Source organism: Chinchilla lanigera, unplaced genomic scaffold (assembly GCF_000276665.1).
Source record: "Chinchilla lanigera isolate Chin_1 unplaced genomic scaffold, ChiLan1.0 scaffold00035, whole genome shotgun sequence".
Classification (NCBI taxonomy): Eukaryota; Metazoa; Chordata; class Mammalia; order Rodentia; family Chinchillidae; genus Chinchilla; species Chinchilla lanigera.
Window position 1 is genome coordinate 8,338,870 of NW_004955436.1, and position 23,440 is coordinate 8,362,309.

Here is a 23,440-nt window from a genome sequence, read left to right on the forward strand (position 1 = left end):
AAGCAAATTAGGTAGGCTCTGAATTGCAGGTTGAGAATTTTATTTCATTACAGATATGGAGGAATTAACGTGTATATTTCATCTATCCCATAAACAGCTCAACACCCCAAAAGAAAAAAATGGAATAGGGAAATGCAGACAACTTACGTACATACACACACATCAATGAGCATATGTATGCCTTACCAGAAACTCTGAAAATGTAAATTACATTGAAATAAGTACTGATTATCAAAATTAGAAAGACTGTTCACTGTAAGAAAAGATGTTCTCAAATAGATACTCTGCTGGTGGGAGGATAGATTGGTAGACTCTTTCCCAGAGGACAGTATATTTGGCAATATATTTCAAAAGCCCTCAACATTTTCATATCCTCTGGTTAAGGACTTTTACTATTTACAGGATTTATTTTCAGAAATATCCTTTAGTAGGTAAGGCCTTATGCATGGATAGTTATCACAGCATTCATGATACAGAAAAACTGGGAATGATGGAACAGAATACAAAACCTATGGACAGATCTAACTACAAGTGGAAATCATGCTAGTATGTAAGAGGTGCTATTTCACATCACTAGAACATAGGATTCCTTTTAAAATAAACGAAAATTTGGAAAATAGCTATCTTGAAAAAGAGAGGTGATCGATTAGTTATACCATAATAAAAAGCTCACAATGGATTAGACAGGTAAAGTAAAACACAAACCTGTTCAACTACCAAAAGAAAACACCAATGAATTCTTTCTAACTTAGGTATATGGTAAGGCTTTTTACTACTCAAAATCCAGATGTAATAAAAAAGACGGACAGATACAAGTGCATTTTCTAGAAAGGCTTGCTTTGGAAAAACAACAGCAAGTAAGTAGACTCAAAAGAGATAAGATAAATTAGGCAAATATTTATAAAGTATATCACAGATAATAACATATCTCTAATATTTGAAAAACCTAAAAAACTGAGTGTAAAAGGCCAAATATTCCATTGAGAAATAAGCAAACTGTGAATAGGTAGTTCATAAAAAAGACTTAAAAAATGATCCTGAGACACAGGAAAACATCAACATTTTTACTCACTCTAGAGAAATGCATATTGAAACTGCTACAATACTATTCTTCACCCATCAGATTGGCAAAAAAAAAAAAAAAAAAAAAAATCAGAAGTGTAAGAGTAAGCTCTGTTGACAAGGCCATGTGAAACAGGGCAGAGGGACTGAAAAACGGGTCGTTCCCTACTTCCTATGAAGGAGAATTCGGTAGTGACAAATATTACCTTTAATTTGGTAATATTCATATTCATATGAAATACCATTAGTGATGTTAAAAGTACACACAAAGTTATTCATTACAACAGTCTACATATTAAAAATAAAAATAAATAAATATGGATAGGAAGAGTAAATCCAAAATCTTTTTTTTTTTTCCTCTTTTTGAGACCGGGTCTCACTGTGCAGTTCAGGCTGGCCTCGAGCTCACTTTGTAGCCAAGGCTGGCTTCGAACTCACAATGATCCTCTTGCCTCAGCCTCCCGAGTGCTGGCATTACAGGCGTGTGCCACCACGCCCGGCTGCTAAATCTAAATGAACCAAATGATTTCAAAGAAAATCATATCAAAGAATTTTAAAAAGTGGACTAATCCAAGTAACTTCTGAACACAGCACATAACTTTATACTATTTGTTATTAGTCTGGGAGGATCTTTGAACATTTTAACCATTTGGTTCTTGAGTTCTTTGCCTCAAACCTCCTCCACTTCTATGCCTTTGAGATCAGCTTTTGGGGACTTACAATTTTTCTAAGGCATCTTACTGCCTAGTTTTCTCAAAATTCCTGTGTTGTTGAACGCTGTAGACAAGTTGGGCTAGAAAGCTCGGCCACTACAGTAGAAATCCCTAGCGCTCAACTGCAAGGACAGAAGCACCACTACTAAGTCAACATCTGAAGAACCAATTATACACGGATGTATCATTTAGAGCTCATTCAGCAAGTTTTCTATGCTTTCAATAACCCAGGAGTACAAAGGATTAATAATGGTGGATGAAGGGCTGGGATATAGAAAAAGATTAAAAACCAGACTTAACAGTAATTAAAGGAAGAGAAATTGAGAGAAACAGAAGACTAAAAAGAAACAAAACACATAAAAAAAAAGAGAAAGTAGTTTTGACATTATTTTCATACCTGTAAACAAGAAGGGGGCAGAGAGGTTTGAGGGGATAAGAGTGGGGATCAAGGGAGGAATTTACCGATAGCACGTAGGAACGTTTATGGAGAGTTCCAACTAGCAGAAATGCAAAGCAAGAAGACTCAGCCATGGCCTTTGCTGGGGGAGGAAAAGGGCTGAGCTCTACGACACTGCTTTTTAGAGTTCTATAACGAAGGATCAGGTTTTTCTTCATTTTAAAAAAAGTGTTTACACTTTTCCTCTCTTACGTGAGGAAGACAGGCTCCGAGACTCCGGGGGGTGCCTGACACAAGCACTGTAGTGCCACCGAGAGCTGGTCCGATGAGCCAGACAGCTGCTGTGTGACCAACAGCCAGGCAGCAATAAAGCATGGGACAGGGGTGACGCACGTCCGGGCAGATACAGCGTCAGATCAGGCTGTTCAAGGCAGTGTGCAGTTAAAACTTATAAACTGCTTACATTCAGGATTTCCCATTTAACACTTTCAGACTGCAGCTGACCACAAGTAACTGAAAGGAAAAGCAAACCCCAGGACCACCACAATTGATTTTGGGCCGACACTTCTGTAAGCTTAACAAATATAGGGGCTGGGGATTTAGCTCAGCGGCAAAGCGCCTGCCTGGAAAGCGCAAGGTCGTGAGTTCGGTTCCCGGTACCGGAGAAAAAAACCAAAAAAAAAAAAAAAAAATGCTTAACAAATACATCTCACTAGAAAAATGAAATCAATTCAGACTGGCTGAGTTGGAGAACGGCTGCACCTAGCACATGTGGGTGCGGAAAATGCTTAAATGAACATACCACGTCCATGAAAGCTGTTCGTAAACGAGCATGCTTTCACTGCAAAGCTGCTCTACAACAGCACCTGGTATACTACTGAACATATCTGATAGGAGGGTAGGCGGGTCCTCCCCTCACAGGGCTCAGAACAAATAAAGTTAAACATTCAGTGAGACTCTAGGACACTCCTCACTGAGAGAATAACACAGCACGACCTTTTAGCAGCATCTGAGGGTTAAACAGTCCGTGATTATTTCACTTGCCAGTTTGCCTTTTGTCTTTATATCAAAATACAGATCAGGAATGGACACGAAGGACAACTCAAAAGCCTAACGAACACTTCAAAGTGAATGCCAGACTATGTTAAAGGGTTACCTCCTCCAAAGGCACCTATAAAATCTTAATTTGCCCTTACTGTTATGTAGAGGATTTTTAAGGCGTAATAATGCACTTTTGTGTAGTTTTGAATTCTTTACATATACTTCACATTTAATACCTATTACATTTATACAATTACATACTGTATTTCAGGGTAAAGTGAGTAAAGGGTTTCATCCTTTCATGCAGAGTATTTCCCACTTAGTCTCTTATCATCCACAGATTGCTTTTCTTCAAGTAAGAGGTAGCTGCATTCTGCTGTAATCTAACCTGCTGACAGCAGGGGGCGCTGTCATATGAAATGCCCACTTCGCTCCCTAAACCTGCATCTGCTCAACTAGGAGTCACTGCTTTTCAAAAAAGCTACGATCTGGGGAGACTCTCACCCACAGAACTATTTTGAAATCTCTAGGGTACAAAGGACATACTTAACTGATAAACTGAAGCTTGACTCATAAATTATTAAAAAAAAGAAGAGATAATATACGGCTTTTATTGAATCTTTTCTCAAACAATGTATTAAAATGATGCCTTTTATGTGAAGATGAAATGAAAAGAATATATTTGTTCAGAATATTTAGTTTATAAAGCTGTATGAGAAAGCATAAAAGAAATGACCCTAACCACCACAGTTTAGGGTTAAGCAAAGCTAAGTCCTGTGGAATGAGGGCTGTAACCAAGAAGGGGCGAGTGGGGGATGCTCAGGGTGCTGGGAATGCCCCAGTCCTTGACCCAGATACATAGGTTCCCAGGGTGTCACAGGCCAGGAAGCCGACCATTTACGTTTTATGCCCACAGAATGCCCTAAAAGAAGAACTCAGCAGGCAGAAGAACTATCTCTAAGAAAAACTGAGAAAGTATTATATATGTAGAAATATGTACTTAAAAACAGGAGTTCTAAGCCACGAGTTCATGGAAAATGTTTCCAGTGGAGTTTCTCAACGTAGAATTTCCAGCTTTCATTATATTCTCAAAAACGTGGATAAAAACAATGTAGAAGTATCATTTCGGCGTTCATATTGGTCCAGCTATTTTAAAGTTCCCAAATTATTCAAATATAAAATAAAATATATCTAATAATAGAAAAGCTTCTGCTAAGGAAAATCATTATCTTCAATAATCAAATTAAAAATCCAGAAGCCAGGCATGGTGGTGGATGCCTGTAATCCCAGCACTTGGGAAGCCAAGGCAAGAAAATTTCAAGTTCGAAGCCCAGGCAGGCTGTGCAGTAACAATTCTACTATCATGTTTTCACCCAAAAGAAAAATATATTCTCACATAAACAACTGGACACAAATATTCAAAATAGCCTTGTTTATAACTAGAAATAGCTCATCTCGTATGATACCCACTGTACTATACAAGCATAGAAAGAGGTTCTACTAAGCAATAAATCAAACCACATGTACACACAAGAACACAGACGAATCCCAAAAATAAACCGGCACAGTCTCACAATAAAATATTTTCAAACTTTATAAAGGAACGAAGCACTGATGCACGGTATAGCATAGAGGAGCTCAAAATAATTACGCATTGAAAGAAGCCAGGTAACCGCAAAGAGTCTGCGCTGTATGAATCTACATATAAAAAACTGTTTTAAAAACCTATTATAAAAAATCTACATATAAAAAACTGTTTTAAAAACCTATTTTAAGTGAGACAGGGCTCAGTGTTTACCCCGGAGTAGAAATGGGAACCCCGGGCGAGCAAGCATGCAAGCACACGGGCTGACAGCACACTCTGCACCTTGGCTGAGGCGGCTGCGTGGGTGTAGACACTCACCAAAATCCACTCACCCTGCACAATCACAATGGGCGCTCGTAACTGCATGCAACTTATTACCTCACTAGAATCAGTTTCTAAAAACTGTTGAAATGTTGCACAAGGCAGAGCGTGGCAGTAACTAGCGCGCTCTGTGCCAGAGCAGAACGGCTTCCTCCTCGGGGCCGGAGGCACAGGCGGGCTGAGGGCGCGGGGTGCAGCACAGCAGCGCAGCCAGGGAGTGCCCGGCTCAGCACTCAGCACTCAGCACTCAGCACCACAAGAACACAGTGGACTCAGAGCCGCCTCGCCGTGTGCCTTCTCAGCCAAGGTCAAGCGTACACCAAGTAGAAAAGAGGAGTGAGCCCAGGGCCGGCGCTAGGTGGAAAATCTCCCGATGAAGAGAGAAGGAACTTAAAGGATGAAAAACAGAAAAAAACGAAGACCAATTAGGACAGGTTATGGTCATCTCCGACTGCCCGTGAGGAATGTAATCGTTATGTACTGCAAACACATACTAACAAAAATAAAAATGAAAGAGGTTCTACACTAAAAGAAAACAACAAAGTGCACCAGAAAGGGGCTGTCGTGGCATTTCTGTAAAACAGCATACTGTAAGATAATTTGGAGACTGAAAGCAATATTCCCGAGTTAAGTATTCATGCTAATTCATGCTGTATGCATTCACGATGTCACTGAGGCTTATCTATGAATACTTCCGGAAACTGAGACAAAGAGATGAAACAGTGACTTGGTTCACGTCGAGCATGACACACGGGCCGGAATCTAAGTCTGTCAGACGCCAGTGCTCCCGCTCCTGAAAGTTCGGCGGTTTTCCCTCCAATCCCGTTGCACACACAGCCTCTGCGTTACAAGAGGCTGCAGTGTGCGGACCTGAGCAGACGCACATGGTTCTGTTAGCTGCGCGTGTAGTTTTAGGAAATGCTGATAAGAAAGCAGTCGCAAGGGCATAAAAAGCTTTAGATTTCATGGAATATCGTTCCTATGTGGTACAGCTATCAAATACTGAAAATAATTCTAGAGACTAAAGAGCTGTTAGTGCCAAAGAACTTCTCTAATTTTATTTCCTTGTGTGTGTGTGTGTCTTTTTGAGCTGGTTTCACTATGCAGTTTACGCTGGCCCTGAACTCACTTTGTAGCCCAGCCTGGCCTCAAAATCACAGGGATCCTCCTGCCTCAGCCTCTTCAGTGCAAATGCATGTGCCACCATGCCTGCCCATCTAACTTTATTTCCTAAATCTGCCCTAAAACTCAAGGAAGTTGTTATGAGTCACACGGAGGGAAGATATGAAACAATCTCAGGAAAGCTCTGCTCTTGGTCAAAGGGCGGGTACCCTTTTTTCCAGCTGTGTACGCTTTGGTGTAATTCTGTATTTTCAAATTCCACTTATTTTCTTAGCTTTGCTCTCCAGAGTTTTGCTAATGTGGATTTGAGTTACTCAAGGTCGTTATGTTCTCAACATTTTTTCAATGGATGGTAACAGTGATAGTAATTATACTAAAATTATCTGCTTTAATGACTGACCAAAAAAAAATACTCACTAACTGATTATTCTGTGTAAGAATATATGAAACAGCAACATTCTGGCAAAGAAGGAAATACGAGCACACGGCAATACATTCATGCAAGACACATGCAACTGTTCCCCCACCTGAAATCACAGGCTGTGGTGAACTCCGCACCTCCGCCCAGGGCACGGCCTTGCACCAGTGCGACGCTTATTAAAGGAAGTCTGTTGAAGGAAAGGGCTGTTAATAGTTCCGATTTCAATATTAACTGACAAATATTATTTTGAAAATCTTGAAACACAGTGGAAATAAAACTACTGTACTATGTTTGTAACAAACATTTATCAAAGAATAGGGAACCCTGAGCTTGTGCTGTAGCCAAAAAAACAGCATAGTACTAAAAACACACTAATTCATATTAAATGACATGCAAGTTTGTTTTTGTACTAGCAATTGAACCCAGGGCCTTCCCTCTGAGCTACCCTCAGCCCTTGCTTATTTTTCATTTCGAGACAGACTTGCCATGTCACTAAATTGCCTAGGCTGGGCCTGAACTTGTAATCCTCCTGCCTCAGCCTCACATACTGCTTGGATTACAGGTGTTATCACCATATCCAGCAATTCTGAAACTGAAGGCACAGTGGAACTTTGTTCCAAAGACAGATGCTTTTGTATAAAATACTTCTGCAGCTTCTCAGCAGGTAAAAATCCAGAATAACTCAATGTAATATTGTCTTCATCCATTTTTATTAACCTTAGGCTAAGGGTAGGAAAATTAAGGTTATATCGAAAGGAAGAAGATGTGACCCTGAAGACAGAACTCCAGAGGTATATATTGAAGGATCCTATCAAAAGTCAGCACATTACTGCCTGAAATGATCCACAAAGTAATCCCATGTACAGGCTTTATTTTAAAAATAAATTTCTTAACTTGATTTTACTTGCAAAGAACCAATTTGCTGGCATATGTAAATACTACAAGGTAAATCGATGATGTTTTAAAAGTAAGGAGGCTTCTGTAGCTTCTAATTCAAATGTAAAGTTGCAGTTCTAATGTAACTGAATATTGAATACACACTGCTTGCAAAAAGGAAGGATTATCTAAAAATAAAAAACAAACAAAAAAATTGGGATCCTCCTGCCTCAGCCCCTGAAAGGCAGGCATGCGCCTAAAAATAAAAGGGTTGGGGATGTAGCTCAGTGGTATAGCATCTCTAGATTCAATCTCTAGTGCCACACACAAAAACAAACAGAATAGCTGTTCAGATTTGTCTAAGAAAAAGGTAAGCATAAGTAGAGAAGGCAAAGGAACAGATACTAAAACAACAAAAACAGTGCTTCACAATAAAATGTTACGATTCTAGTGCTTTTTCTAGACCATCGGGTATGTAAGTACAAAAATACAGTGATGTTCAATTAGTAAGTATGCCTAAATCTGAATTTCCTTAGCTTTTGTAATTTTAAGAGTGTCTACATTCAGGATAGGAAATTAGAAATTAATTAATTAAAACATGTAGCGGTGTGTAACCCAGGAAATGCAAAGAAAAAAAACTCTCCCCTTTTCGTCTTATCTAAACGCAAAGTAAATCCATCTATCTCAAAAAGCTGTGACAGCTCCTCCAATGCAGAGCTGGTTTCCTCTGGACCACTCCACTCCAACACACGGTCTGCAAATTCTCAACATGAAGTCATCTTGACTCATCATTTCCTGGTCAGTGTCTTTATTCTGCTCTGTATCTGCCTGCCTCGTGTCTGCTCCTGAACACAGTCACACAAACTCCTTGGGGAAACTCTTTTCCTCCCTCCCTATTGTTTATAAAATACTTGTGTATACTTCCCTAAAATTCAATTAAATGAAATAGTTCATCATTAGAATATATATAATTTAAACATCGGCTATTATTTTTTAGCTAGCACAAATAATAAAGTGATAAGGAACTATTTTGTGGTCTTCTAGAAATCATATTTTTTTTTTAAAAAGATACATTACCTTGTAAATCTTGTTAAGGTATTCTGCATGAACATACATAAAGCCACTCCATCCTTTAAATAAAAACAAGCATAAACATAAAGATATAAAGCAAATGTATAATAAATATTTTTAAAGTCGAGATTTTTAGAAAGTAGTGACAAAAATATATCTACTTATTTTTAAAAGAGTTTCATTGAAACCTCGCTGAGGCCGTGTGGAATACAAAGGATGCTATAGTTGACTCTGCTGCGGATACACAAGGGCTCCTTGAGCTCAGCTCGGCACGAAGTGGCAGCAAAGATGCAGACGTGACAGCCAGGTCACAGAGTCAGAGCACTGCAGGACTCCACGCAGGGGAGTTCGGCTGGAAAGGCTAAGGGGCACTCACTGATTATTCCCATAGAGACAAACACACGAAAGAAGGAAGGAAGAGAAAAATTGTAATAAGCGTCGAATTTTTGTATTCCTTAATCCTGGCATCTTTACAAATCAACACATTTCTTCTTAAAAGTGGTCCAAATGCACTGCCTCCTCTTTTTCAGCTCACTTTCTAAAACTCACGTAATCTGGCCTTCAGCCCTCTTCAAAAAGGTTTTCCTCAAAATTTGCTAATACTCTCTCATTTTTCAAAGTAAACGATTCCTCCTTTTTCTCCATCTTGCTTTCTGTCTCTAATGGGGAGTGCCTTTTGATCAGTTTCTTCACTCTGGTCCTCTATCTTAGTTTTTAACAATACTTTAAGCCTCCGATTTTCTTATTCCTTTAGTTTTTCTTTTCTAGTTTCCATCCTTGGCTTATTACTTCACAGATCCCCTAATGCATTTGCTCTTAACAACCCAATCCACGAGTCTCCTCTTATGCGGTTTCTTCCTTGTGGGGAGTGGCTGAAACAGGAGACTGACCCCATGTGCAGAGCTCCCTAGGCACCATGCAAACAAGCTGCTCCAGTCTGGAGAGCACCAGGCGCCCAAGGCAAGCCAAGCAGACAGGTTGCTAGGCAGAGGGGTGTCACGTGACATCAACCCACTGAATGTATAAATAAACACACTGTGGTCCTTGACCCGTTCCTTTTCTCCCATCCAGAGGGCTCCACCTGATTTCAGCTTTCTGTTTTCTGAGTTTTGTCTTTATTTCTTCTTCCTCCACCATCCTTCACCCTGAGAATTTCAACAGCTGTGCTGGATGCAGCACTTCCTTGCAACCGTCATCCACTGCTCTTTCAACTGTTGCTTCCCTGTGAAGTGCTGAAACCTACCTCAATTCTCACTCAATTTTCTGCCAGCACCTCCAACTCACCATGGCAAAGCCAGCTAGCTGGAGAAGGGCAGAGTATAAATGGCAGTGTTAGCACTTAGCAGCAGCGTGAACTAGAGCAGGCCAACTATGAGTATCAGTTTTGCATCCATAAAGAACAAGGAATAAAAACATCTGTTGATTTAAATTTAAATGTAAGAATAGTTAAAAGATACAATTACAGGCCAGGAGTAGTGGCGCACACCTGTAATCCCAGTACTATGAAGGCTGAGACAGGAGGATTTCTGTGAATTCGATGTGAGCTTGGGCTACACAGTGAGTTCAGGTACAGCCTGAATTACATAGTGAGACCCTGTCTCAAAAAATGTACAAAAAAAAAAAAAAAAAATACAAATGTGCCCACAGGAGAGTAATAAAGAAGGTAGGAGGTCAAGGAACAAAGGAGGATATTATCCTGAAACTAGATTAGGACTATGAAGGTTTCTAACCTGCCAGACTTTTCCTAGAGGCCTCACGCCCACTTGCTGAAAACAAGCAGGTTTTCATTTCCCTGCATCCTGAAGCCTGTAATTGAACTCTGCTTCCTTCCTCTAAAAAGAGACCTCTTATAGCGTATAGACTATTTGTAGCATCAATTACAAATCTTTTTTTTTGAGACAGGGTCGCCGTATGCAGTTCATGCTGGACTTGAGCTCACTTTGTAGCCCAGGCTGGTCTTGAACTTCCAACAAGCCTCCTGCCTCAGCCTCCTGAGTGCTGGGGTTACAGGCATATCCACATTTTATAACTGGGTTGATATTTACGTTTTTAAAAATTGCATTCCTTTCTACTCCCTGTAACTTTCCAGGGCAAACCACGTGTTTTGCTAGTCGCTTCCAGGCCTCTGCCTCTCAACCAATAACTGCGTCATGGGAACGGGCGCAGTTCTTTCCCTGCTCATTAGAACAAAAAACACCTAAAGGAAACTCACTGCTTATGAGATCAGTTCCAAAGAAAGAAAACTGGGGCAAAAGCTAGAGAAATACAATAGGATGTGGAGTACTGTGGATGCTGCTACGGGCACATGGGGTTTCACTGTATTAGTCTCCATTCTGTTTATATTTGGTAATTATCATTATAAACATCTTTAAATATTTGAAACATTACAGTGGCAAAAACATCGACATCATTATTTTTAAAAAATTCATCCCCTTTTAAGCATTTTGTCTGTTAGAGGGAAATGTAATCCAATGACTAAAATCATCACACAGTCTGGTTACCACAGCCTTCTCAAAAAAAGCCAAGTTTCCCAATAGGCAGATGCCAGTGACACATCCGTAACCACAGAGTCCGCATGCTGAGTAAGGAGGAGCCTCGCCACGAGGGAAATGCAGGGGGTCCCGCGAGGAGCCTCGGGCTGTGTGGCTGTGAGGGACCACTGTGGCGAGCACGTGAGCCCTGACTTCCAAGGCCATGTGCGATGTTCGCACGCTCCCTGCTAACTATCAAGCATGTAAGAACACGGTCTACACGAAGAATGGTTCTCAGGAACTCTACGTACACCATTTCTAGTTCTTGTTAATTTAAAAAGCATCCCGTGATCAATATACTCTCTATACATAGTACTAAATATTTTAGTGTAGTAATGCTCTGGTTTTATTGTCCTTTCACACTCTCAGATATGATTATAAATATCAATATATACTGATGACCAATTAATAAATATGCTTAAATAAATATGAATTTCCTTAGTGTTCATAATTCTAAATAGTCTATATTCAGGATGTGAAATTAGAAAACTACCCAGGACACCCCACACTTTGTAATACCAAATGCACGGAAGAATGTTTCCCCTTTCCTCAGCTAGTTGCAAAGTAAATCCTTCCCTCAGTACAGGAAAATGTCACTGTCAGCCCATCGCTTGTGATATATCCAATGTAGCACCGTAATATGTGACAGAACGTCTGCTGAAACTGGGTGTGGGGAGCATGGAACTCTATGCTTATGCAACGTTCCTGTACATCTAACACTATTCTAAAATTTAAAAATTTATTTTAAAAAAGAATTAACAGACACAGAAAAGAGACAAAGTGCGGGCTGAGGAGAAGTAACAGAACCAACATTGACAGAGAGTGGGGGAGATAGAGAGAGAGACAGAAAGAAAGGAGACACACAGAGAGGGGCTTGCTCTGCACAAGCACCGACCGAGCTGCAAGTGCGCTGCTAAGCCAGAGACGAGTCATTTCAAAGTGTTTGCCACAGTGGTCCCTGTAGGCAGCCTACTGCAAAAACCTAGAGAATCATTTGCTTCCCTTACATCATTCCCCTGATAGTTCTTTATAATTCTACCAAAACCCAAAGACCCGATCCTTGGAAGGCTATTAAACAGTAAGCGTTCTGCTAATAACCATACAGGCAAAATAGAAATGTCGGAGTCACAGACGTCTAGTGAACACGTGCAGTCTAACGCAGCTGAACCCACACAGCACTCACCTCTGGAGTGGCCAGTGCTTTCACGGCATTCAGGTCGGACCCTGACGAGAAAGTGTTCTGGGCTCCACGGACAATGACACCTTTCCCTCCTGTCCAGTTTTCCAATTCAATCACTTTTTCCAGAAGTTGTAGCATCATAGTACCTGCCAGGGAGGGAAGGGGAAAATCACAAACTCAGAAAAGTCTAAGACTGAAAAAGCAGAAGTAATATAGACTCTTTAGTCAACCAAGACTCTTAGGTGAAGTCCTTTACAGACAGTTACTAATGCTTTTCAGAAAAATGTCTATTGTGCTGGTCCAATGGCGTACACAAAAGAGGAATCGTGGCATCCCTGCTTTAAAAGCTTAAGTTTGTCAGTGTATATATTTCTCTACCTAGCTCAAGAAATCACATACATTTATGTTTAGGCAGAAAAATAAAAATGCGTCATACACATTCTAGGGATAGGAAAACTGGAATGTACAACATGGGATATGATGATAAGGAAAATTTATTTCTTAGGGTTAAGATAAAACACAAATCAAACTTTACAGCAATATATGTTAAGTGTCTCAGTAACAAGTTCAATGAACTTTATGGATCTTAGGATGATTACGGGATCTTGCAATAACCTAGAAACAGAGTATACAGAATAAAGTGAGATTCCTATGCTGCTCACACCAGAACCAGAACGAAAGGGTGTCAGTTCAGGAAAGGGGCAGCAAACACCCTGCTCCACGAGGCAAACTGCTCTGACAAGCCCAAGGGCTATTATAGAAGTGACACGCCGGACTGCCATTAAGTCTGCAATTTATAGGTTACACTGTTACCTCGGTATCACTCCAAATTCTACTTGAGCTTCCTTATATTAGATAAACTTAAAATAGCAACAGCAGCTTTAGAAGCCAATATAACAAGCATAAGTGAGGATTAAAATTTATAATGTGAGTTTCTAAAACTTACATTTATGCCCAATTAAACTATGTATACTTAATTTTGGGATACAAATCTCACAAGATCAAGAACTTTTATTTTCTTTGCCTTTTTAAAATAACCAGTGGTTATATGGTTCTACAATAAATGGTCATTGGCTGGCAAATGACTAACAGCTCAGCTAACCTTTCAAAATGCTAATTATGACTTGCTTAAAACTGTAGTCAAAATGTTACAAAACTCTTCCAAAAATGTCTTAGAAACTTTAGAAATACAGATCCTGTTCTCAAATGATTTTCAGTTTAGTACAGGAAATAAAACACCCACACATTTGGAGTAAAAATAAATCTCTGTAAGAAAATACAGACCTTCAATCATTTATGACTATTTCAGTGTCTAAAAAATAAAGGTGGGCTTGAACACAGAAAAATCTATACTAGTAGTTAATCTTAAACTCATTTTTCGACTTTATAAAATAAACCTGAATAGCTGGAGGGGATCTTACAGAGTATCCAGTTGGGTATTTTTTCATCGAAGGCTTTGGGGCTCACCTCTCCTCTCCCTATTCAATCTAACCAAGTATCTTCACCCACAGCCAAGCAGCTCTGCTTTTACTAGTTTTATACGTCAGGCACTAAGTTACTATTTGTTTTCACTTGAGTAAAAGATTATTTCTGGGCCAGGGATACAGCTCAGCGGCACAGTGCCTGCCTGGCAAGTGCGAGGCCCTGAGTTCGATTTCCAGTACCAAAAAACAAAACAAAACAAAACAAAACAAAACAAAACAAAACAAAACACCACGAAGATTATTTCTAACTATTCAGTAGTACATTACAATTACTGATCTAATTTAACCTTCTAGGACAGTCTTGCCATTCTTATCTTTCTAAATTTATTTTTCCTGGGATAATAGAAAAATTGGGAGTTTATTCCCTAACCAAAGGTATAGCATGACCCTGTCTAAAGAAGTAGCCACTTCTCACATGTAGCTAGTAGGCAACTGAACTGTGCCTAAACCCCAGCTGTGCAATGAGTGTAATACCAGGTTTCAAGACTTGGTATGAAAATAAAAAGGAAAACATCTCATTCGTAATTTTTTACATCAATCACTTGTTAAAATAGTATTCTGGATGTGCTGTGCTCAATAAAATGGATTATTAAAATCAGTTTTAACTGTTTCTTCTTTTTAAATGATGGCTACTAGAAAATCTAAAATTACATGTGTGGATCACATTAGTGTCTCGCATTGTAACTTTACTGGTCAGCACTAATATGGAGAAATATCCCTGAAATCTGATTAAGAAGACAGAAAAACTGTCTTTGACATAAAGACCCACTAGTGGCGATTTACAAAGTTAATAGTTTGCTGAATTATGTCTGTAGGTTCCAGTAACTTAGACCCACAAAGTTTACTGCAATATCTGAGTCTAGTATTTCAAAAGTTACTAAAGACTGTAGTTTACCCTCACCAAGAAGCACACAACTCTCAAGTGTGAGGGGTGAAGGTTGGAAGGCTACTCATTAGCTCTGCCATAACATGGAAGCAGGATTCAAATTCGAGCTTCAGCAAAAGTGACAAACTACCACATGTGCTGGCTCTCCAGGTTCCGTAAGTATAAAATTCTTACATGCTAAGAGACTTGCCTAGCAAATCCAAGGTATTCACCAGTATCTAAGAGCAAGGAAAGACTCAACAGACAAGCAAGTGCTGTGTTCCCATCACAGGAGTAAGTTCTAGTCTCTCCAGCACTGTCTTTGCCTGTAGTTTACAATGATTATATCCCTAAAAACACACAGAAGAGAGATGTTTGAAGGCTTTCAACATAAAGAAATGCTAACATCTCATGATGTGATCAGTATATATTGTACACATGAATCAAAGTATCACCCTATAAATATATAATTACTTATGCCAATTAAAAACTTTAAAAGAAAGCAAAAAAAGAAGGGAAACTTTAACTTTTACTAAAATAAAAGTTTAGGGGCAAAAGGAGGACAACTACCAATGACAGCCACATGTCAATTCACAGAAAACATTTTAAATAGTTATGTATAGATCTCTCTCTTTAGTCTCACAAAAATCTTTGAAACTGCCTTTTGTTTTCAAATAGCATTAGCTGAAGACAAAGTTTTCATGCAGTTAATAAATTTCAATGGAAACATAGTTAAGATTGATTTGGGCGGGGATTTAGCTCAGTGGCACAGCACCTGGCTAGAAAGTGCAAGGTTGTGAGATCGATTCCCAGTACCAAAACAAAAAGATTGATTTAACAGTATCCTTTTTATAAACATCCAAATTCATGACTTTTTAAAAAGCATCAAAATATTACTAAGTTTTTGGTTCATATTATAGAGTACTGTTCGGTATGAATTCTATGGACGGGTAAGGACTAAAACCATGTGACAGCACGTAAGATTTAGTGTCATTCTTTATCTAAGAAAAGAAAGCTCTCGCCTACCTGAGAAGGCATTCATCTTACTAGGATTGTTCAGAGTAAGGATGCCAATGCCACTGTCATCCTTCTGAAGGTCAATGGACCCACCAGGAAACTTCTGGAGTGTTTTCTTCACCTCTTCCTCATGGAAGCCATGAGAGGTATTGTACAGAGACACGCCCACTTGATGGAGCACTTTTGTCCTTGAAGACAGAGATGATGTTTTCAAAAAACTGCTGGCCATTTCTGGAAAAGAGAAGTATGCAGTTGTTCGGGGTATATACCTTTACATTTCTAATAGTACGCGTGAGTAAGCAGTAGGCTCCTACAGTCTCAGCAGCTCAAGACACTGAGGCAAGAAGGTCACCTGAATGAACCCTGGAGTTTGGGACCAGCTCCGGCAAAAAATAAAAATGAAAATGAAATAAAACTATTCTTTCAGAATTTGATGAATATGGAGTTCCTTTTCTTTTACCCTCCTTCTTAAGCCAATAATTCACAAAGTATCTCATTTCAGGATATCACTGAGAGATGATGAGAAGATTATGGTGCATTTACTGGGAACTAATACACCGGGAAGTTTACAGAAGCACGTGCCATGCTGTCCTTCGCACCATGGCATAAAGCCAGGTAGTCCGCCTCTAAGCGGTTCTTCTCATGACCGTACTTCTCCATCTGCCAACCCTTCACTTTCTCAAAATCTAACAATAATTCAGCCCAAATGTCCTGTTGGCAACAGTTTCTAGGCAGAATGCCACAAGAGCAATCTCACTATCAGATTTTATGCTTAGCATTATCCTTGCCTTCTGCAATACTTACCTAGAAAAAGCTGGAAAGGGTCTTAGAAAAATGGAGAAAGATAGGAATATGTGTGGTTTTGTGTTCTCCAAAATTCTGTTACTGTTCTTACTTTACATGTACAACCTGAATCATCTCATTTCTGCCCATAAGTTTATTTGCCCTATGTGAACATTTCTGTGGATACAAAAGGTACATTTAAAAAAGCATATAAAACATTAAGTTACAGTTCAATGAATTTTGACAAAAGGAAAACATCTTAGTAAGTCACCTCCAAATCAAGAGAGAGAATATACCCTGGATTTCAAGAGATCCCGAGTCACCTTCTGGTTGCAACATCTCAAATAAAGCAAATGACCACTTTGCCTTCTAATACTCAAGGTTAGTTCACCTGCTTTGGAAATGTACATGAATTTAATAACATATTTTCTTATGTCTGGTTTCACCTCTAGGATTTTTTTTTACATGCATTATTGTTATCACATGTGAAGAGTCAGAATAGTCTACTACTTCTCATTCCTGTATTCATTTCCGTGAATATATAACAATTTATCTACTCTAATGTTAATAGACATTTGAGTTGTTTCCAATTTTTGGCCTTATAAATAGAGTTGCTATAAATACTTCGGCCTGTGTCTTTTGGGCACTATGGATGCATTTCGATGGATATATATCTAGGAATTGAAGAGTTGATTAGCTGTGCTGCAACCTGGCACGCACTAATTGTTAATCACTGAAGAATTTTGTAAGTTGGTTTTTTAAACCAATGGTAGCTTCAAACTGATCAGTGTGAATATTTGCCTTCTCTCTCTCCCTCACTCACACACCCACAGAGCCAAATGACCAACATACCATCAGTCACACAAGATACTGCTAAAGAGTTTTCCAGAATGCTCACACAAATGTGTATCCCCTTAGTGAATGTCGCGGTTCCTTTACAACCTTATCACTTGCTATTTTCTTTTTTATTTCCCCTTAGGCACTCCACTGGAAGGTAGCATTTTGGCTTCATTTTATATTTCTATGATGTACAGTGAAGGGACAACCATTTTCATAGGCTCACTGGTCACTGGCATTTGATTTTTTTGTAAAATATCTCTTTAAACATTTTGCCTATTTTTTCCAATTTTCCTTTTTATTACTCACTTGTTGGAGATCTTTTACTCGTCAGCCTACGGTTTTCCTAAAAACTGTCAGACCACAAATCTCACATTTTATTTCTAATTCAGAATGTACTCTTGGATATCCTTATAATCCAATCAGGATACTACAAATTTAAGGTTTTTCAGCAGCTCTCTACTACCTAAAGGATCAAGTCTAAGGCTCTCTTTGATTTGGCTGACACTTAAATCCTGATGCTCTTTTCTTGTGACATTTCTATACAATGTACACAGGGCTCCAAATAACCAGGGTTCCACAAATTTACCATCCTATTTCGTATTATTTCATCCTTCCTAGAGGGTCCTTTCCTCCCTGATCTGCAAAACCCCCAACCATCTTTAAGAGCTGAATTCCTAAGTTTCCACCTAAAAGTGATTCCCACCCTAGAAATACCCTAGGCTTTATTTATCCTAACCCACTACACTGTTGTGTCCCATTTTAACATGTTCTATATGTCAGTTTAATTTTATCATTCATTTTTTTTCTCAGTAGAAGCATATTTCTGGGAGCTCTCTGAGATACACACACTGTTTCTCTAGGGCCTACTCTAGTATTTGACACATAGAAATTACTTACCAACAGGTTAGTGGAGGAAAGTATGCAGAAAGTACAGCCAAATGGAAAGACTCAAACTTGTTTTCAAGCTGTGAAAATATAAAACCGTATCATTAAGGAGGTTCAATACAATATCATCTCTTTCTCTTCTAAATTGCTTTGCCTTCAGGTGACATTTTTGGCAGTGTCTCAGCACAACACTCTGTCCTATTTGAGTAACTAAGAATACAAAGTAGGATGCAATCTCCCAAACAGATACACTTTATGAACCTGGGGGAAGTTTTTCAAAGTATTACGTACTATGGTGATTTCTAAATACACTATTGATGGGACCAAACTATTTCTTAAATCTCAAGGTGACTTAATAAAATATATACAATACTAGACAGTGATCTAATATTCTGTAATATATTTTAGAGGGCTTAACAAAAAAAAGTCACAGTTTTCTTAGAGAACAATATCCAAGAATATGCTCAGTGGTAGAACACTTGCTCAGTGTTACTTTTCCAAGAAAGTGTACTCTAACTTGCCACCTTGTCTTATGATGGACCGACAGCCAAAAATGAGTACTTGATGTCACTTTTCCAAGAAAAAGAAAATGCTCTAACTTGTATCCTTAGTCTTGTAATGGAATCTGCTTTCAACCGCCATAACGTTATTCTTCCCAGTAATTGTACAATCCTTACAGATTTACTCTACCCTCGCTCCCTTCAAAAAATTCACCAGCTGGCTGTGGCTATGCGTATGGAGTCAAAAATACTGCAAGTGCTCTGTGACCCACTTAGGGTTCTGTTGACGATGGTTCAACATGTTAAACAGAACTACTGAACATCCAGGGAAAGTGGTAAATATTGAAAGTTTTAAAATAAACTATCTCAATACTTAAAGTTCCTTTGAGTATCTTAACCTTTGCCAATTCTAGACTGTTTTTCCAAAATCCATGGATTATCCTCACTTGTATAAATCCTGCCATGCCATCACAAGTCCTACCTACAAAGTTTGGAAAATGATAGACTTAAGGTATTTACCGATTCTGTTGGTATTACCTGATTTTAAGGTGCCTAAGGCCTCTTGAAGACCCAGAAAGCTACAGGGAATGACCATCAAAGGTGGCCGTCCAACACTATAAAATATTACTTCCTCACATGCTTAATAATAAATTACTAAGGAAACAAATGACTCACTTGATTTTTCTGCAAATATTTTTTTTCATTCATTTGCTATTTTACCCCATATTTACCTTATCCCTTCACCCAGGACATTTCCATTCCCCAAACTATAGCCTGCTTCAAAGATCTATCTGTCTGCTTTTCCGGGGGAGGAAAATGTCTGACTCTGAAAAGGAGGCACTTCAGAAATTATGGTCAAGAGTCATCAAGCATCATTAGAAAGTACGCTTCTCTAGTCAGATAAACTCCGTCTGGCACAACAAGTCCTTTTGTTCAGAGTTTTGTTGTACTCCAGCACCTTGAACTGTGTTGTTAAATATTTCAGGCAATTTTAAGATACTTCAACTTATTCTTAAATACTGCACTGTAACCAGGTCTCTTAGTTCACACCATCTGAAGTATGAATCTATGCATCCAATCTAACAGAAAATGAGCGTATTTACAGTACGGGTCCTCTCAGGACTTGGGCAGGACCAAAAAAAATGAACATGAGAAAAAATAAAGTAATGAAGAGAGAAAATTCAAGTCTACGGGAAATGTAATGACCACTTAGCAGTATGAAGTCTTTATCAAAAAAAAACACAAGGGTTTTGGAGGCTTCCTCCGTAATCATCCAAATGTAAATACCAAATTGCCCCAAGGTATCTTTTACTTTAGGTTTCTCTGTGGCACAAACCTAAAAATTTCAAGAATTATTTAGAAATGACAAGCAATGAGGGCTTGCAACAGATTAACCAGACCTACATTCTCACAACAGGACATTTTTACTCTGAAGTTTGTTTATAAGCTCCATTCACATGTGTAACTCCCTTTCCCACCACTGTTTTCTTTTTCACTTCCATTTTTACTCTGCCTAGACCCAGGTCCAGAGTCAATGCCTACAGGAAAAATAGGAAAATATTCCAAATCGCATCTTTGCTTTTTTAAAGACAAATTCTGAGGACAGACATAGTAACTAGATTAGCAATAGAATATTTTAAAAATGGACAGTATTCTTTATTAGATTATTCAAAGTAGGGAGTAGCTGTAAGTTTAGCTACATTTAAAAAAATAAAGAGTTGATTAGTTGCTTAGCATATAGGCCAGGGAGAAAACTACACTTCCGTGTAGCTTTCTATGGCTAAGAAATTCATATAATGGAACTAAGAGCACAGACACATGTATTTGCCAAGAGATTATTTTATAGGAATTCAATGGGCTGCATTCCTGTTTTGGAGAGAAATGTCATCTTTACACTCAAAAAAGTCTTCAGTTTCTTCAGTGAAACAAAACATATACATAAAGCAAAATAATTCAAATACATTTGGCCCTCCATATCCACAGGTTTTGCAGTCACTGATTCAACTAATCACAGATTGGAAAAAAAAATTATACATGGACTGAATATGTACAATTCTTTTCCTTGTCATTATTCCCTAAACAGTATAGTTTATCTTTTTATATAACAACCTAGAGGTGATTTAAAATATACAGGAGGTAGTAGGTTATACACAAATACTGTACCATTTTCTATAAGGGACTCAGGTATCCATAAACGTTTTAGAATCAATCTGAGGAACAACTATGTAATTGAAAAATCATTTCTCCTTTTATTAAGCTCCATTAGAGACTTGCATTAAAAGGATCTAAAATTTTTATCATGTAGTCTAATATTCTGTAGGTATGACTGAATTGAAATAGCACAGATTATAGTACTTTACTTGATTCTAAATTTTGGAGTTCTAACAGTATGAAAATAAAATCAAGCACAGACCAGCTCTGCTGAGGAATAACTAAAGGAAAACAAATTCAGATCGTTTTTTAGTTATTTCCATTTGGCCAAACTAGTAGTCGAAAGAGACCTTAAGATATTCTAGCTTTACATGTTTTCAGAGTATCATTTCTTTAAAAGATCATGTTAGAGATACCCTGTTATAGCATGAAAATTACATAGTCCTAAGCCCCACCTTGAAACAAATTTAGAAAGTAAACAGAAATAAGGCCGCATGCTGATTTGAGTATTTTTGTATCCTCAAAAATTCCCTGAAAATGACTTCCTATTAATAGTTGTGGCTTTTGGGAGATGACCGAGTCCTGTGGGCTCTGTGTTCATGCTTATGGTTAGGTGTCCTCACAAAGCGACTTGGTGGAGTTTGTCCCTCATGCCCATCCGTCCTCCACTGTGTGACAACATAGCATTCCTCCCCTATGAAGCAGAGCATTGGAGATGCCAGCCTCTAGCACAGGACAGCCCTCAGCCGATGCTGGCACCTTAATCTTGGCCTTCTCAGCCTCCGCAACTGTGGGAAACAAGTTGTGCAGTTTTTGTTTGCTTTTAGGACTTGGCCTCACTATTTTGTCCTCAACCCCTGTACTCAAACGATCTTCCTGCCTCAACCTCCTAAAAGGCTGGGACTACGGGTGTGTGGCCTTGCCTGGCAATTTCTGCTCTTTATGAAGTACCCAATCGTGTTATGTTGTTGTAGCAGTGCAGGACAAACTAAGTCAGGCCTTTATTTCCATTATACAATTCATTAAAACTTACAATTAATTGTGTACACAACTAAATGATAAAGAATGTGGTTATCATCGTATAGGTATTACAGTATCATTTCCTAAAGATGATTTATACTTACAACATAGAAAAAGATTATTTCACTATTGAGTTTCCACAAAATGCAAGTCCAGGAAGTGTAACTGTAAGTGTGTAATAGGTGTCATAGCTGTTGGCCAAAGAAAGTTGTCTTTATAACTAGGCCTCTGTCAGCCTGCCGCCGGGCCACCATAGTCTACTGGTCTAGGCTTCCTGCATTTCTTCTTCCTTTCAGGAAGGAGGACAAGGGCTCCTTGTCTGGTTTTATTAAGGCTTACACACACAATAATGTATCCAACACTGCCTCTATTCTCATTTTCTTTCTCTCTTTCCTCCTTCCCCTCCAGTTTTCCCTCCTCAGGCCTTCTTCTATTCCAGTCTAGGGAAAAGTCTGCTCTCAAGGTTACTTACCAGCTCAGTTCACAAGGCTGGAAGGCCTACATGTTCAGAGCCAAACAGATTTTCTCCCACAGCTTGTTTTAGTGTGGACTCCGTGTATGCTTTACTAGCGGGATGATCATATTTGGAGAGACAGTTGAATGGAGAAAAGGAATTGGGAACAGAGCTGCTGCGCTTCTCTGCATTAATCATATTCAAACAAAAATGGTAAAGAAAGATGATAAAGACTTAGATGACTATTTAGAAAAATAAATTTGCCTGTTTGTCATAATGCTCTGTTTAGGGAAAAGAACAAGGAATTGAACTAGAAAATAAGGAGGGAAGCCTTATAAAATCATTAGCATTTGATATTTTCCAGCTGTCTCTTAGATAAAAGATTACTACTGAGAATATATAAAGAACTAAAAAAAAAAAATGAGACCTCCCAAATTTAAAGGCCCAATCCAAGAATGGGCATCTAGATGAATACAAACTTCTCAGATGAAGAAATACAAACAGCAAATAAATATATGAAAAAAATGTCCAATATCACTGGTCATTTGAGAGATGCAAATTAAAACAACACTGAAATTCCATCTCACCCCAGACGGAATGGCAATCACAAAGAAATCAACTGATAACAAATACTGGAAGGGATGTGGGAAAAAGGAACACTTCTCCACTGTTGGTGGGAGTGTAGACTGCTGCAACCACTGTGGAAATCAGTGTGGAGATTCCTCAGAAAACTAGGATTGGAGGTCCCATTTGACCCAGCTAGTCTCCTTCTGGGTATTTTCCCAGAAGAACTGAAAACATCATACCAGAACGATATATATGCACCCATGTTTATAGCAGCACAATTTGTAATAGCTAGATCTTAGAAAAAACTCAAATGCCCATCAACTGAGGAATGAATAAAAAAGACGTGTTCTTTTTATACAATGGAGCACTACTCAGCCATAAAGAAGGATAAACTGGAGACTTTTCTAGGTAAATGGATTCAACTCGAGACCATACTCGTAAGTGAAATAAACCAGACTCACATGTGTAAACATCATATTGTCTCCCTAGTGTGAGATGCTGAAAGAGGAAATAAGATCCAAAATGTATAATAGATATTGTAAAATGGGAAGAAA

At 38.7% G+C, this 23,440-nt stretch overlaps 1 protein-coding gene across 3 annotated transcripts in view; it reads right to left on the reverse strand.

Annotated features, from left to right (window-relative positions):
• Echdc1 (ethylmalonyl-CoA decarboxylase 1) overlaps positions 1-23,440 on the reverse strand; it is a 33,135-nt gene that overhangs the window by 6,804 nt on the left and 2,891 nt on the right. For all 3 annotated transcript variants that reach the window (XM_005389168.2, XM_013516634.1, XM_013516635.1), the window contains 5 exons: positions 18,207-18,274; positions 15,696-15,917; positions 12,324-12,466; positions 8,616-8,668; positions 6,769-6,849 (listed from right to left, as the gene is read on the reverse strand). In XM_005389168.2, the coding sequence (XP_005389225.1) occupies positions 6,769-6,849; positions 8,616-8,668; positions 12,324-12,466; positions 15,696-15,915 (497 nt within the window). In that variant the 5' untranslated portion in view covers positions 15,916-15,917; positions 18,207-18,274. The remainder of the gene's footprint in view (positions 1-6,768; positions 6,850-8,615; positions 8,669-12,323; positions 12,467-15,695; positions 15,918-18,206; positions 18,275-23,440) is intronic.